Raw genomic sequence first — 18,022 nt, forward strand, 5'->3', positions numbered from 1 at the left:
TATCCCTGCATGCCAACAGAGGGTTGATTGTGGTTACACTGTACATATGGAGCGCAGCAGTATGAATCCTCCTGCCACAACAACGTCACTGTGTTGTGTGTGAGACTCAGCAGGGGATTGGGCTTGGGGGGAGACCTATACAAATATGTCAAATACTTAAAAGTATTTGATGTGCACTTCATATAGCTTGGAATTTGGAACTTTTTGGACTATTCCATTTGTTCCATATTGTGTCAGTCCAACTAAATCGAGCACAGCAGCTCAAATATTTGGAAAGTATTTGGCATATTCTTTGACCCAGATCTGGTCTGACCCAGATCTGGTCTGGTCACTGGTACCTGTTCGGCCTCATGGTGGTGGTCCCTGGTGTGGCCAGGGGATGGCGGTGGGGAGTCCAGGTCATCTGATGATGAGTGAGCCTCATGGTCACTGTCCTCCATTGCTACTGGGGCTACAGTGCACTCTGCCATCTCCAACCAGGAAGGAACGTGCATTTGGAGTGGAAAGTGGTGGGGCAAGGAGCAGGGCCAACAGGGAAGTAAGAATTGGAAGGACCAATCAGAACAAAGCATGGGGAATGGTGATGGATGGAGTGGAAAGGTAGGTTGGCGTGACAACAGGATAGCGTTGCGTGATGGCGTTTTTGTAGAACAGACCAGTACAAAAGGGTTGAAAGAAAAACAAAACAAAAATTAAAAAATCATGAAATGATTAAATAAACTCAAATTAAAAGAACTATGAGTGAGTAGTGACACACACAGACGTATGGATCCAGACATAGGAAATGACATGGCTGTTGGATGCCTGAGCAAGCAACATGGCTGTCCACTGGAGTAGCCCACAGGGTGATTGAGTTGTATTCAGAGTGGTGCGTGGAAAGAATTGTTTCAGCAATGTCCAGAAATAATGTTGGTATGGGCAGGGATCTATTCCATCTGGCCATTCCACTCCAGCAGCACTCACAGCCTAATGTTGTTTATTTGTCCAGCTGCACTTAGTTTAACTGATTCTGATATCTTCCCATTCAGTGGGTCTAACAATGCACTGTTACTGAAGCAGATGAGATTAACTGATCTGGCTGCAGTTGCATCATGTAGAGAGTTGAAATGTCTTTACTGAAAATAAAAACAAAAGTACACACATATACTAACACTCAGATCTCAGAGTTCAGAGCAAGGCATTGCAAGGTTCTTCTAAGAGATAGTATCAGTGTTCTCCCAACAAGTTTTTCCAAGTAATCCCAACAAGGTTTTCCAAGTCATCCCAACAAGGTTTTTCATGTGATCCTCCGTTTTAATTACACAGGGATTGGGATTAGGAGATCAGGGGCAGAGAGGACAGAGAGGAGAGGAAATGAATAGTCTCTCAGATTAGAGGACCATTGACCTGTTTTCCTCCAGTCTGCTTTGCTCTGACCAAACCACACGATGGATCAATGTCCAATCTACTGCCCAACATGGATGACCCTTTGTGTGACCCAATTAACAGCGTCCCTGGTCAATAATAATCAACACTGTCAACTCTGGAGCAGAGATGTGTGTGGAATGGTTCTCAGATCAAACATATTTTAATATTTTACTTGGCACACAGTGAGAATATTTGTCAGATTCTGAACACTTCTCTGCTCTACCATTTAAAAACGGAGTCTGCCCCTCACTTGAACTGCAGAGAATCCACCACTTGGAAGTGAGTAGATTGATGATATCTAAAGAAAATGCAGTCTTTGTAATCAATCATGAAACAATTAAACAACAATCCAAACTTGTACACCAACTAGACAATGCCCTTAAGTAAAAACCAGACTCATTTGAAAAAATCCTCTTCAGGACAATAACTCACCAGTACCCTGTATGAGATGTAACAGCCTGGCTCTCTTGCCTCCTCTCAACCAGCTCTTCATGCCCTCACCGGGAGCCGGTCCGGAGAGTGGCCAGCAACCCCTGCCTATATACCCCTCTGAACCAGGACACTGTGTCCTTCAGCCCCATCGAGCTGCCTGGCTGCCCCACCGCCCTGGGGCTCCTAGTCCTATCAGCCACACAGACATGAAATCCATCCACGGCCCACGCACCCATCACGGTTCACAAGGTCAGGCTGTCCAAACCATACCATGCCAGTAACACCAACTCACTCAAACTTTTAAGGCCACTCATCTCTCGTTACACTGTCTGAAAAGCCCAGGTGACAGTTTATGCATAACGGCAGGTAGGTAGTGTACTACATTGATTTTCCACTAAGAACCCACTTTGGCACTTCTCAAGCAAATGTTTTACCCCGCAAGTTAAGACGAGAGCAATACAGCTGTATCCTCTCACACTGTATCAGTTGGGCTGTCAGGCACTGGAGTGTGTGGTTATCTTTAGTATTAAAGTCTTAGGAGACCGCAGCCACAGCTGAAACGGATTTAAGGGATGACGATCAAGGAATTTCACTGTAGATGTATGGAACTCTCCTCTTTTTACCAGCCTGCATGGCTGGCTGCCTGCCTTGCTGCCAAAAAACACTGCTGTCTCATGAGGTTTTCATTCAATAGTCTGACATAAAGTGAGAAGAAAAGAGACGGTATCTCAAGGGAGAGAGAGAGAGAAAACAAAGAGTGAGAGGAGAGAGAGAGAGAAAAGAGAGAGAGAAAGAGGAGGAATCTCAGATGATACTGAATATAAATGGAGCTTTAACACAGACAGCAGAACAATAGCGGTAGTAACGGTCAGGCAGCAGAGTTGGACTGATGACATCACCCAGTCAGCATGTCCATCAGGGCTACTTGGCATGCCTGGCACAGAGCACTCTGGAGTGGGTTAACCTTGGGATCACTGCCCACCTCCACCCTCTTGCATTGCTGCAGGATATACATTACATTTACATTTAAGTCATTTAGCAGACACTCTTATCCAGAGCGACTTACAGTTAGTGAGTGCATACATTATTTTTTATTTTTTTCATACTGGCCCCCCGTGGGAATCGAACCCACAACCCTGTCGTTGCAAACGGCATGCTCTACCAATTGAGCTACATCCCTGCCGGCCATTCCCTCCCCTACCCTGGACGACGCTGGGCCAATTGTGCGCCGCCCCGTCGGTCTCCCGGTCGCGGTCGGGATATGAGGATGGAGGGAGGAGAGACGGCAAACAGGATAGAATAAAAAGAAACTATCTCCTCTCTGTGAATGTATAGCTCCATCTAGAGAGTCGCACATGCATGCTTTCCCTCTGAGCCTTCATCTCCCTTCTCCTGATTCTCTACCCTGTCCCATGTGTGTACTTGTTTACTTGCTTTCATGGGAGACACACATACACTAATGACTTTAGAGTTATGCATTGAACTGCTGCAACCCCCCAAAGCCAAATATAATACTAGGCCTATTACGCAAATGTGTTTAGAATAATTCCATCCATTAATCTCATGTGCACTGCTTTGTTGGGAAAATACGTTGGCCATTTCTCATGGGACTTTCCTTTAGATCCCTTTGATGTGCTTCTCACGGGTTCACCATAATAAGATAACCTCAATTCCTTAACAAAGAAAGGGAGAGTTGACTACATACAGTAAGAGAGAATGAGTCTAACTGAATTAATCACAACTCATAAGAATAGACAAAGAGGCTGTCATAATGTAAATGATAATCACGTTGACAACATTTGTCTTGGTAAATTAAGTAATAACTCTACAGTTTACCACTTCATTTAACTTCTTATTCCATTGCATTCCTTTTGATTTAGTCACACTATTCATTTGAGAAAATTCCAAAGGAGAAATCTAAAGCACATAGTCAGAAACAAATTAAGCTATATATCTGAATGGTCTCTTGACATAGAACTGAAACACTCCCGTCACCCAACAGGGCTGCAGCTGAGTAGCTGAGCTCAACATAGTTCCAGAGGCTGATGCACCAATAAGCTTACGAAACACACTATCGGCAAGCTATAAAACACGCGGCCTATGGTTGAGCTGAGCCAGACCAACACAGAAACCACGACACCGGAAACCACACGACACCACTCAGTCCTACTGCATGTCCCACTTAGATCACATCTGATTAACAAATCCGTAGCATTCATGGAAATGTCTCTATCATATTGTAGAATTTGGAGCTGTATGTTCCTAGACTATAACATAATAATATACAGTGCATATACAGACCCCTTGACTTTTTCCACATTGTTACGTTACAGCCTTAATCTAAAATGGATTAAATTGTTTTTTTCCCCTCCTTAATCTACACACAATACCCCATAATGACAAAGCAAAAACAGGTTTTTAGAAATGTTTGCAAATGTATAGAAAATATCACATTTACATAACAACTGTATCACTAAACTACTGGTAAGACACGTTTCCCATTTATTCAGCTGAATACTTAAGTTAATTAGGTTAAGTGCCTTGCTCAAAGGCTCACAGCAGTAGGACCCACCTGGGACCTGATCTAGTTAATATCCGTAACAGGTATAGGCCACACTACTGCTTCACCGCATTTACTAGTAGAAATAATTATTCTGTAGTACAAATCACTTTTACCCAATTAGCGTAAGTATAATTTTTCCACAGTAAACCAATACAGTGACACCTCGAGTAAGATTAACCTGGAGGGCTGATTACCTGTCACTGCATTGCAGACAGCATTATCAATGCTCTTTATTCACCTGAGGCATGCAACGCATAACTACAGTACCTAGGCTAATATAGTGCAGTCAGTGCATACCAACCAAATGAAACCAGAAAGTAACTGGTTCAAGTCCAAGGTGGCATACTGCTGAGGTGACCAGCCCCTTGAGCAATAACTAAGGCACTTAACTGGAAAATACTTCTACAGATCTTGTGGAAAATTCAAAAGCTGCAGTCAGAAACTGAAAACGTATGAACGTTTGTGATTTTGTGATCTTATCTTAAAAGTTTCATTCCACAGATTTTACAGAGCAGTCAGTCCAACACAACAAAGCTTTCTCTGCTCTGAAGAAAATGTCATGGGTAAAAATCTCTACAGTACAGAACAATCTCTACAGGACAAATCATTCACTAAACCCTAAACATCAACTAAATCTTGTAATAAATAATGTGGAGATTGAGCAAGTTGAGGTGACTAAACTTCCTGGAGTAACCCTGGATTGTAAACTGTCATGGTCAAAACATGTCGACACAACAGTAGCTAAGATGGGGATAAGTCTGTCCATAATAAAGCACTGTTCTGCCTTTTTAACAACACTATCAACAAGGCAGGCGCTACAGGGCCTTGTTTTGTCGCACCTGGATTACTGTTCAGTCGTGTGGTCAGGCGCCACAAAGAGGGACCTCGGAAAATTACAATTGGCTCAGAACAGGGCTGCACGGCTGGCCCTTAAATGTACACGAAGAGCTAACATTAATATGCATGTAAATCTCTCATGACTTAAAGTGGAGGAGAGATTGACTTCATCACTACTTGTTTTTGTAAGAAGTGTTGACAAGCTGAACTACTAGCATACCCCATAAGACATGCCAACAGAGGTCTCTTCACAATCCCCAAGTCAAGAACAGACTATGGGAGGCGCACAGTACTACGTAGAGCCATGGCTACATGGAACTCTATTCCACATCAGGTAACTGATGCAAGCAGTAGAATCAGATTTTTTAAAAACATAAAAATACACCTTATGGAACAGCGGGGACTGTGAAGAGACACACACAGGCACAGACACACGCTTACACATACACATGACAAGACACGCACACTGGATTTTGTATTGTAGATATGTGATAGTAGAGTAGTGGCCTGAGGGAACACACTTAATGTGTTGTGAAAAGGGTTATGAAACGTAATGTCATGTAATATTTTAAATTGTATATAACTGCCTTATTGTTGCTGGACCCCAGGAAGAATAGCTGCTGCCTTGGCAGGAACTAATGGGGATCCTTAATAAATACAAATATAAATCAGACTTCTCAGCCAGGCAATGTCCTGTCACAATAACATTGCTGTTCATTGACTATAGCTCAGCATTCAACACCATAGTACCATCCAAGCTCATCATTAAGCTCGAGGCCCTTGGTCTGAACCCCGCCCTGTGCAACTGGGTCCTGGACTTCCTGACGGGCCGCCCCCAGGTGGTGAAGGTAGGAAACAACATCTCCACTTCGCTGATCCTCAACACTGGGGCCCCACAAGGGTGCGTGCTCAGCCCACTCCTGTACTCCCTGTTCACCCATGACTGCGTAGCCAAGCACGCCTCCAGCTCAATCATCAAGTGCAGATGACACAACAGTAGTAGGCTTGATTACCAACAATGACAGCCTACAGGGAGGAGGTGAGGGCTCTGGGAGTGTGGTGCCAGGAAAATAACCTCTCACTCAACGTCAACAAAACAAAGGAGATGATCGTGGACTTCAGGAAACAGCAGAGGGTGCACCCCCCTATCCACATCGACGGGACCGCAGTGGAGAAGGTGGAAAGATTCAAGTTCCTTGGTGTACACATCACTGACGAACTGAAATGGTCCACCCACGCAGACAGTGTGGTGAAGAAGGCGCAACAGAGCCTCTTCAACCTCAGGAGGCTGAAGAAATGTGGCTTGGCACCTAAAACCCTCACAAACGTTTACAGATGCACAATTGAGAGCATCCTGTCGGGCTGTATCAACGCCTGGTACGGCAACTGCACCGCCCACAACCGCAGGGCTCTCCAGAGGGTGGTACGGTCTGCCCAACGCATTACCGGGGGCAAACTACCCGCCCTCCAGGACACCTACAGCACCCGATGTCTCAGGAAGGCCAAAAAGATAATCAAGGACATCAACCACCCGAGCCACTGCCTGTTCACCCCACTATCATCCAGAAGGCGAGGTCAGTACAGGTGCATCAAAGCTGTGACCGAGAGAATGAAAAACAGCTTCTATCTCAAGGCCATCAGACTGTTAAATACCCATCACTAGCACATTAGAGGCTGCTGCTGCCTATTGAAATCACTGGCCACTTTAAGAAATGGAACACTAGTCACTTTAATAATGTTTACATATCTTGCACTACTCATCTCATATGTATATACTGTATTCTATTATATAATATTCTACCATATCTTAGTCCATGCTGCTCTGCCATTGCTTGTCCATATATGTATATATTCTTAAATTCCATTCCTTACTAGATTTGTGTGTATTGGGTATATGTTGTGAAATTGTTAAATATTACTTGTTAGGTATTACTGCACTGTTGGAGCTAGAAGCACAAGCATTTTGCTACACCCGCAATAACATCTGCTAAACACGTGTATGTGACAAATAACATTTGATTTGATTTGATGGTCTCAAAGTTTTCTATCTGTATAGTTCAGGTCATTAGGAGTAACAACATGCCATAGTGAAGCCACGATACAACAATTTCACTCTGGTCCGTGACGGTGCACATTATGCATTCACTCTGCACCCACTTTTGTGGAAGGTATTCAATAATCTTTCATGAGTTCTTATAAGCTCTTTTGAATGGCATGTTGTGGGTTACTTCACATGCTTATTGAAGAAGCTAATGTTAACCTTTAGGAGGGGACTTCCATCAACTCACTGTCTGTCTGCCCTCAAAGGGCCCATTGTCAACATGAAAAAAGGGGAAGAAATTATGGGATGTGGGAACGAAGGGGACACTTTTTTTCCTGACTGACAGACTAAAAGGTTGATGGTTTGTTAGAGTATATAATACGGTCTCAGAGAAACTATTAAAGGACATGAAACCAAATTCAACATAAACAGTACCGTATTTTCCGCACTATAAGGCGCACCGGAGTATAAGCCGCAGCAGCTAAATTGAATGATATTGAATGATGCGTACATATATAAGCCGCACTGGACTATAAGCCGCAGGTGTTTTAATGTTTAATTACCATATGTAAGGGTTTGTGCACAGAGGGGATTGTCGGGAAAGAGACAAACTGTCTCGCTCTCGTAATGTCTGTCTGTCTTGCTCTCGTTCTGTCTCTCGTACCACTCTCGGTTCCACTTTTACTTTTGCGCGCTACCTGTCTCACTCTTTTCCGGCCTCCAGCTTTTCCTGCTGGAGCCCGCCGCTTAAAGGTGGGGGGCGCGGACCGGTCATAGAGCCCATAGAGTTAAAGTTGGTGGACTGTAACCTGTAAAATCCATAGATTTAGGAGGTCTTCTAGTGGCCGTTAGCTGTAAAAATCCATAGATTAGCCGCACCGTTATATAAGCCGCAGGGTCGAAAAATGGGAAAAAAGGCGCGGCTTATAGTCCGAAAATTACGGTAGTTGTGGTTGGCAACAATACCCTGCTTTGTTACTGTTGGAGAGAGGTAGAGGGTTTAACTGCCACTGTGCTGAGAGATGAGGAGTAGCATGTACTGTTGCACTCAGGGGACCAGGCAGCTAAGTGCTTTCCATAGGACATGGGGTGGGGGTGTGGGTGTGGGTGTGTGTGTGTGTGTGGCAGGTTGACATTTATTGTCATGAGTCTTTTCCTGGAGGCAGAACTGAGCAATTTCTCCTTAGATAGGCCAGCTGCAAAGACAAAAATGGCTATATTGCACAAATTCATGGAAACAAAAATGTGATTTTTGGTCTAAATTTAAAGGTTAGGGTTATGCATTAGGTTTAGCAGTATGGTTAAGGTTAGGGTTAAAATCAGATGTTATGACTTTGTGACTGTGCCAGCTAGTGACCACCCTGCAGAGCTGTCTCCAGAACAAGATTCATGACAGTGTGTGTGTGTGCGCAGACATGCAATCACAAGCCTCAGAGAGCCATAAAGAAACTGTACAGCATGCTGTTATTGACCTCGCGTGATGAAAGCACATTTCTACTTCAGGAAATTCAAAAGTCAGCACACATTTCTATCTACTAAAACTCCTGTACAGTAATTATGGTGCCATCATTCGATGTCTGGTTGTGAAAATGACCTTATTAAGCGTGAGTATAGTCAGACTAGCATTTACAGTTGAAGTCGGAAGTTTACATACATCTTAGCCAAATACATTTAAACTCAGTGTTTCACAAGTCCTGACATTAAATACTAGTAAAAATTCCCTGTCTTAGGTCAGTTAAGGTCACCACTTTATTTTAAGAATGTGAAATGGCAGAGAGAATGATTTATTTCAGCTTTATTTCTTTCATCACATTCCCAGTGGGTCAGAAGTTTACATACACTCAATTAGTATTTGGTAGCATTGCCTTTAAGTTGTTTAACTTGGGTCAAACGTTTCAGGTAGCCTTCCACAAGCTTCCCACAATAAGTTGGGTGAATTTTGGCCCATTCCTCCTGACAGAGCTGGTGTAACTGAGTCAGGTTTGTAGGCCTCCTTGCTCGCACACGCTTTTTCAGTTCTGCCAACAAAATGTCAATAGGATTGAGGTCAGGGCTTTGTGATGGCCACTCCAATACCTTGACTTTGTTGTCCTTAAGCCATTTTGACACAACTTTGGAAGTATGCTTGGGGTCATTGTCCATTAGGAAGACCTATTTGCGACCAAGCTTTAACTTCCTGACTGATGTCTTGAGATAATTGTCCTTCCTCATGATGCCATCTATTTTGTGAAGTGCACCAGTCCCTACTGCAGCAAAGCACCCCCACAGCATGATGCTGCCACCCCTGTGCTTCACGGTTGGGATGGAGTTCTTCGGCTTGCAATCTCCCCCTTTTTCCTCCAAACATAACGATGGTCATTATGGTCAAACAGTAATATTTTTGTTTCATCAGACCAGAGGACATTTCTCCAAAAAGTACGATCTTTGTCCCCATGTGCAGTTGCAAACCGTAGTCTGTCTTTTTTATGGCGGTTTTGGAGCAGTGGCTTCTTCCTTGCTGAGCGGCCTTTCAGGTTATGTCGATATAGGACTTGTTTTACTGTGGATATAGATAAGTTTGTACCTGTTTCTTCCAGCATCTTCACAAGGGTCCTTTGCTGTTGTTCTGGGATTGATTTGCACTTTTCGCACCAAAGTACGTTCATCTCTAGGAGACAGAACACGTCTCCTTCCTGAGCAGTATGACGGCTGCGTGTTCCCATGGTGTTTATACTTGCTTACTATTGTTTGTACAGATGAACGTGGTACCTTCAGGTGTTTGGACATTGCTCCCAAGGAAGAACCAGACTTGTGGAGGTCTACCATTTCTTTTCTGAGGTCTTGGCTGATTTCTTTTGTTTTTCCCATGATGTCAAGCAAAGAGGCACTGAGGTTGAAGGTAGGCCTTGAAATACATCCACAGGTACACCACCAATTGACTCAAATGATGTCAATTAGCCTATCAGAAGCTTCTAAAGCCATGACATTATTTTCTGGAATTTTCCAAGCTGTTTAAAGGCACAGTCAACTTAGTGTATGTAAACTTCTGACCCACTGGAATTGTGATACAGTGAATTATAAGTGAAGTAATCTGTCTGTAAACAATTGTTGGAAAAATTACTTGTGTCATGCACAAAGTAGATGTCCTAACCGACTTGCCAAAACTATAGTTTGTTAACAAGAAATTTGTGGAGTGGTTGAAAAACGAGTTTTAATGACTCCAACCTAAGTGCATGTAAACTTCTGACTTCAACTGTACTTCAGAACATGTTAATTTCCCCCTCCTTCTGGAGGAAATGCTTTATTTTAAAACGTCTTAAGTGAAATGAGAGGTTTCAACATCCCTGTGAAATCCAAACTGTATTTTACTGGATGTTCTGCAGACTTGACGGGAGATGCCCCATTGGCCACCCATGTCCTGCGAGTCTGGTGTGACACATTCATACATACAGCAGACTCAGAACATCCAAAGAACATCTAAATATTATTAATTATAGTTCTGTGGGAATCACCTATAAACACTCATTTTGGAACCTCATAATCTCATTTATGAGCAAATTCCCTTTAAAATGTCTGCACATTATAGAGTGTTTGGTTTAATGTTTGAGTAGAATACCAGTGAGGTTCACCCTTGTGGCTTACCCGGTGGCAGGTGGTGATGCAGTGAGCATGTGTGCTCTGCTTTTCTCTGCTCTGTGTGAATGCTGTGGTTGTTTAGATCAGTACAGCAGGGCTCTGTGTGTGACTGGGCTATTAAAAGAGAGAGAGAGAGAGAGAGAGAGAGAGAGAGAGAGAGAGAGAGAGAGAGAGAGAGAGAGAGAGAGAGAGAGAGAGAGAGAGAGAGAGAGAGAGAGAGAGAGAGAGAGAGAGAGGGAGAGAGAGGAGAGTTGCCAATACAGACACACACAGCTCTGCCAGAACAGCCCAAGGAAACTCAGGTGCTCATCTTTTTTTTTTTTTTTTTTACCTTTATTTAACCAGGTAAGCCAGTTGGAGAACAAGTACTCATTTACAACTGCGACCTGGCCAAGATAAAGCAAAGCAGTGCGATAAAATCCGTCGAGAGTAGTGATTCTAGTCGTGTGGGCGGGTGCCAGCAGCGTTCGATTGAAGAGCATGCATTTAGTTTTACTAGCGTTTAAGAGCAGTTGGAGGCTACTGAAGGAGTGTTGTATGGCATTGAAGCTCGTTTGGAGGTTTGTTAACACAGTGTCCAATGAAGGGCCAGATGTATACAAAATGGTGTCGTCTGCGTAGAGGTGGATCTGAGAGTCACCAGCAGCAAGAGCGACATCATTGATATACACAGAGAAAAGAGTCGGCCCAAGAATTGAACCCTGTGGCACCCCCATAGAGACTGCCATAGGTCCAGACAACAGGCCCTCCGATTTGACACATTGAACTCTATCTGAGAAGTAGTTGGTGAACCAGGCGAGTCAGTCATTTGAGAAACCAAGGCTATTTAGTCTGCCAATAAGAATGCGGTGGTTGACAGTCGAAAGCCTTGGCCAGGTCGATGAAGACTGCTGCACAGTACTGTCTATTATCGATCGCGGTTACAATATCGTTTAGGACCTTGAGTGTGGCTGAGGTGCACCCATGACCAGCTCGGAAACCGGATTGCATAGCGGAGAAGGTACGGTGGGATTCAAAATGGTCGGTGATCTGTTTGTTAACTTGGCTTTCAAAAATGTTCGAAAGGCAGGGCAGGATGGATATAGGTCTGTAACAGTTTGGATCTAGAGTGTTAGTCTCTAGTTGTCTTAGTTGTCATACATACAGAGGGGGTCATGGAGTACTTTCTAAATGTAATCCGCTACAGTTGCTAGTTACCGGTCCAAAATTGCAATCAGTAACGTAACTTTTGGATTACCCAAACTCAGTAACGTAATTTGATTTATTCGTTACTTTTGCATCACTTTCCCCTTAAGGAGGCATTAGAAGAAGAAAAAAATGATCCATCAAACGCATTTGGTGTGTCATCATAGTGGTCTCTGACTTGTGGAACAAACTTAAACTTGCGCCTTTTTTAAAATGCTGAATTTAATGTTGAAAAAAAACAGAAAGTTGTCGTGTCAATGTATTTTTTTGCACAAACATCCTTTCTGAATAAATAAAGAAATCCAAGAAGTAATTATCTAGTTTTTCAAAAGTATCTGTAATCTGATTACAATATTTTTGCTGGTAATGTAACATTTTTTGTAATCAGATTACATGTAATCAGTTACTCCCCAACCCTGGAAGTACCCATATTGATTACAGTACATCTACAGTAGACTGGTGCAAGACTTGAGCAAAATGCCATTAAACTGACACTATCAGACAGGCAGAGAGCCCCAGTCAATAACATCTGAACTGCAGCAGCTGCAGGTAGGCTAACTCTCCAAAACCAATACACACTCACAGTGCATTCAGCTGTTGTTACATATAATCAATATAGACATCTTAACATCCCTATGGAAGACTGATGCTTCCCCTCTCACAGGCAACCAGCACCCAGCTGCAGTGGTGCCAGAACCAATAACACAAGGCAACAACAACCAACATGTGTTTAGAGTCGTGGGAAGCCATGCACATCATACCAAGCACGTCACAGCATATAGCTTAGTTGAGAAGAAGAATGTCAAGCCTAATGCAGAATTATGCTCACACAGAACACACACAGACTGATATTTATACCAAACTGATTGAAGGCAACTTGTAGTGTTGTGTTGCAGACTGTGTGATATAGTGGTAAACTATGCTCAGGGGAGAAGCTTGCAATGCTGACAAAAACAAATTGTTTCATTACCATACTCTAGCAGAGTGAGAGTAAACCCTACAGACCATTACATCACACACACACACACACACACACACACACACACAGAGAGTGCAACAGACAAACACAACAACAAATACCTCAGAGTCGCTGTTTGTTTCAGAGTTTGCTGCCATTTTCTCCTTCGGGACCCCAACGACATGCAAATAAAAGCCCCCAATAAGAAGACAGAACCCAAATAAAAAGAGACAGATCAGAGGAGGAGGAGACTAGTAAACAGGCCTTGAAAAGCTCCTCAGTCCCACTGTCACGTCCCCTCTCGCAGAATACACCTCATTACATAAACACACCCATTTTTCCTACCCTTATCCAATCAATTGATATCAAATCTGCATAACCAGACCCTTTGCTACAGACTTCAGGGCTCTGTTTTGCATAAACATGCCCCTTGGCTCCTTGCCAACCACTCGGTGTGGTGTATATTTGAATAATCCCACCCCTTTCTCAGTTCTGACCACTGTGTGCAGCCCATGCATATTAGATGCAGCAGTAGCGCTGTCCTGTCCTCCTTCCTTCAGGAGAGATGCTGCACTGTTGGAAGCTTTACAACATCTGCCCTGTCACCTTTTAAACAAGCCCCTGCTGTCCTGATTTTGCAAAGCCACAGCTGTGCTCCACAATGCACACACAGATGTTGTGCATGTGCATCCACGTGCACGCACACACAAGTGTTTGTGTCACTAATGGTCAAACAGTCAGACAGGAAGAGTTTAATTTAAGCACAGCTCATCACTTAGTGCTCACACAGGCGCCCCATGCTCTAGCACTGCTCTCTGCCCCTGTCCCCCCATCCAACCCCCTAGCCTCTCAGCTGGCAGTACCAGGGCCAGAGTGGTACTGCAGCAAGGCAGAATAGTCTTTCCAGTGTGTGTGTGTGTGTGTGTGTGTGTGTGTGTGTGTGTGTGTGTGTGTGTGTATCACAAGCATCTGTGAGGGGACAGGGCACACTGCAAAAGGGACGCACATGCTCAAATACTTTTTCCAGATCCATTAAATACATGTACGCGATGTGGATACAATGAATGAATGAACACACACAGGCTTTAGTCAGTCACCGTACTGGGCCATAGTACAAAGATTTACCATAATCTGTCTGGGAGGCTAAGAATCACTCATTTTTAGGGAATTAGGTTTCATGCGGAATGAATGGGCACAGCAGAAAGACTGAGCGGCATACATGTTCTCAGTCTTTTGTAATGCCTTTGTAAAGGCAGTCCAGGACTGAAATAAGCAGGAACATACTTCTCTCAGTTCCAACAGCATTCAGACTGAGACGGTCTCATAGGCTTAACCAGAGTCATTGTCCTAAATATGTAGATTAAGAAGCACAACTCCTCTGGGTTTCAGCTAATCTAGGACTACGAGAGAGAAAGAGAGAAAGGCAGAGCTTGGAGTCAGACGATACATATTAATCTTCCTTCGACAGATTTGCTGTGAGAGGAATTCACACAGTCAGCCTCTGGGAGGAAAGACTGTCTGGATTACTGTAGACCACTACCAGATCCAGATCCCAACCTATAGGGTCATCACTGTCAGCGACCAACATATAGACAGTGTAATGAATACTGTAAGCAGTAGACAGTATCCCCTTAGACAGACCATACAGTATGGTAAAAACCAGCGGAGGCTCCTCAGAGGAAGGGGAAGACCATCCTCCTCAGTGAATTTCATACAAATTAAAAAACATTTAAAAAGTTATCCTTTTTAGATAAAGCTATACTAAATATATTCACGTCACCAAATAATTGATTAAAACACACTGTTTTGCAATGAAGGTCTACAGTAGCCTCAACAGCACTCTGTAGGGTAGCACCATGGTGTAGCCGGAGGACAGCTAGCTTCCGACCTCCACTTGGTACATTGACTTCAATACAAAACTTAGGAGGCTCTTGGTTCTCACTCCCTTCAATAGACTTACACAGTAATTATGACAACTTCCGGAGGACGTGCTCCAACCTATCAGAGCTCTTGCAGCATGAACTGACATGTTGTCCACCCAATCAAAGGATCAGAGAATTAATCTAGTACTGAAAGCATTAGCTACAGCTAGCTAGCACTGCAGTGTATTAAATGTGGTGAGTAGTTGACTCAAAGAGAGAGAAAGACAATAGTTTAACAGTTTTGAACAAATTCATTTCTTCAAAAATGAAGGAGAAGCAAGAGAGAGAGAGAGAGAGAGAGAGAGAGAGAGAGAGAGAGAGAGAGAGAGAGAGAGAGAGAGAGAGAGAGAGAGAGAGAGAGAGAGAGAGAGAGAGAGAGAGAGAGAGAGAGATTGTTATTTGTTTTCACTTTCACTTAGCTAGCAAATGCAGTTAGCTAGTTTAGCCTACTCAAAACACCTGGCTCAAACAGAGGGATGCTATGATAGCTAGCTGGCTATGACTATCCAACACAACACTGGAACTCTTTCAAGTCAAGGTAAGCTTTTGGTTTTATTCATTTATTTCCACCGGGGCCCGCCGGTGTAACTGCTATACTGCTTAGTGACTGTAACATTACTGCATGATTGTAGGGGGTTTACTAACACATTAGTTCTATTAAATCAAATTAAATTGTATTGGTCACAAACACGTGTTTAGAAGATGTTATTGCGGGTGTAGCGAAATGCTTGTGTTTCTAGCTCAGACAGTGCAGTAATATCTAACAAGTAATATTTAACAATTTCACAACACATACCCAATACACACAAATCTAAGTAAAGCAATGGAATTAAGAATATATAAATAAATATATGGACGAGCAATGTCAGAGCGGCATAGACTAAGATACAGTAGAATAGTATATAATACAGTATATACATATGAGATGAGTAACGCAAGATATGTAAACATTATTAAAGTGACTAGTGTTCCATTTATTAAAGTGGCCAGTGCTAGTGAAGGCTATTTAACAGTCTGATGGCCTTGAGATAGAAGCTGTTTTTCAGTCTCTCGGTCCCAGCTTTGATGCACCTGTACTGACCTCGCCTTCTGGATGATAGCGGGGTAAACAGGCAGTGGCTCGGGTGGTCATTTACTAACTGTAAGTCGCTCTGGATAAGAGCGTCTGCTAAATGACTAAAATGTAAAATGTAAATGTTGTTGTCCTTGATTATCTTTTTGGCCTTCCTGTGACATCGGGTGCTGTAGGTGTCCTGGAGGGCTGGTAGTTTGCCCCAGGTGATGCGTTGGGCAGACCGCACCATCCTCTGGAGAGCTCTGCGGTTGCGGGCAGTGCAGTTGCCGTACCAGGCGGTGATACAGCCCGACAGGATGCTCTCAATTGTGCATCTGTAAAAGTTTGTGAGGGTTTTAGGTGCCAAGCCAAATTTCTTCAGCCTCCTGTTGACTAGGACGTTACTTTAGCTAATATGGTGACAACGATGTAGGCTGTGTGTAGCGGTTAGGATATGGTTTGGCTTGAAAAGGTTTTTTCGCCTGGTCACATACTGCTGATGTGTTGAGCATTGAAGTCCACAACCGAAGGGAAAAGGTGAGTAAACTGTGTTTACGCGTGATCAGGGGTGTATTCATTCCGCCGACTCTGTTGAAAAACGTTTCTTAAACAGAAGCAAACGGAACGAAACGGGGATAAACTTACCTGAATTTGTCCAATAGAAACTCTTGTTTTCAACTGTTGGACTAATGATTACGCCCTAGATCAGCTAGATGCAGGCAAGAGTGTGTAAGGAGGTATTGAATGTGTCGCTGTCTGTCCATGTGTCACTGTCTGTCACCTCAACATTTTCTCTCGACCTGTGTGCAGCTACATTGTAAACTTTCATTCATAGGCTAGGTTGTAGCAACCTCATGATGGGTATAGGGAAAATTTGAGTATCACATAGTAGCCTAAACCTATCGATGTTACATTGAACTGGGTGAATGGAATATGAATGACAGTCATCCAATATGCTGTAATAGAAATAAGGCCATGCTCATCCTAAACGGCACTGACCGCCACTGGTAAAAACCCACTGAGATCCTGTAAAGCTGTGAGAAATGTGCAGGGCTGGCTGGAGGGAGAGGGGGACATTCCCATTTCCACGCAGACTGGAGTGCCATGCCCAGTTTCCTGTGGTGTCAATACTACTTCCTGTAGTTTTGAAAGTCTGTTGAAAGGAGTCCAGGTCCTGTATTCACGAAGCGTCTTAAGAGTGCTGATCCAGGTCTGTCCTCTTATTCATTATGATTTAACAGGCTTAACTGATCATAGATCAGCACTCCTACTCTAAGACACTTTGTGAATATGGGCCCTGGTCCTCTCTAATACTCTCTCATAAGGGACTGATAATCAGGATTGTCTGAAGGAGCTGACAGCATGCCCCAAGGGATGGGATGACACACACACAGCTCAGACAGACTAGACAAAACTATAATAAACCGCTGTCTTTGGAGGCTCTACCGGATCATATTCCCAAACATAATTAAAATGCCTGGCTTCTCCCAGTTTACATTGTAGGGTCATCCGGCACGGGGCCAGAGGGGCTGGATTGGCATTCCTGATGATGAAACTACTATTCACAGACATACAGGATACATATGCTACTGGAACTCTGAAGTCCCCAAAATGGCCTACGCCTGTCTGTGACAAGAACAGTCTTGTTTCCTAATTGAAACAGTAGGGAAAAAGTCAGATGTAAATCAGATGCACTTAGATCAGATAAAAATGTGAGTCATTTACTGTGTAAACTTTTGGTCAACAGACCTTCGTCAAATGGAAGACAAATGAGATAGGAAAACACATGATTGTTCCAACTGTGCTCCTGTGTCCTGTGTCTGAGGCACGTAGCACTGTAGACACTCGGTGCATTGACTCATCAGCCCGTGACGATCCTCAGACTCCCCTGGGTACAACACTGACACCAGAGTGAGCTGGCAGAGAGAAGGTGGCGTCATCTAGTGCCCTCCATATGAAACAGCTTATACACACAGACGTGCCGTACACACACGTACGCACACACGAA

At 43.6% G+C, this 18,022-nt stretch overlaps 1 protein-coding gene across 11 annotated transcripts in view; it reads right to left on the reverse strand.

Annotated features, from left to right (window-relative positions):
* Positions 1 to 18,022, reverse strand: part of LOC121567913 (septin-4-like) — a 102,805-nt gene that overhangs the window by 18,365 nt on the left and 66,418 nt on the right. For 2 of the 11 annotated variants that reach the window (XM_045220535.1, XM_045220532.1), the window contains exons 1-2: positions 1,840 to 1,932; positions 339 to 463 (exon numbers count right to left, since the gene is read on the reverse strand). The exons of 3 other annotated variants lie outside the window; for them this stretch is intronic. In XM_045220535.1, the coding sequence (XP_045076470.1) occupies positions 339 to 463; positions 1,840 to 1,900 (186 nt within the window). In that variant the 5' untranslated portion in view covers positions 1,901 to 1,932. Of the gene's footprint in view, positions 1 to 338; positions 471 to 1,839; positions 1,934 to 13,160; positions 13,238 to 18,022 lie in introns of those variants that run through there. 6 more of the 11 variants (XM_045220533.1, XM_045220536.1, XM_045220538.1 and 3 more) reach the window with 6 other exon arrangements.

The sequence above is a fragment of the Coregonus clupeaformis genome, chromosome 6 (genome assembly GCF_020615455.1).
Source record: "Coregonus clupeaformis isolate EN_2021a chromosome 6, ASM2061545v1, whole genome shotgun sequence".
In the NCBI taxonomy this organism is placed as follows: Eukaryota; Metazoa; Chordata; class Actinopteri; order Salmoniformes; family Salmonidae; genus Coregonus; species Coregonus clupeaformis.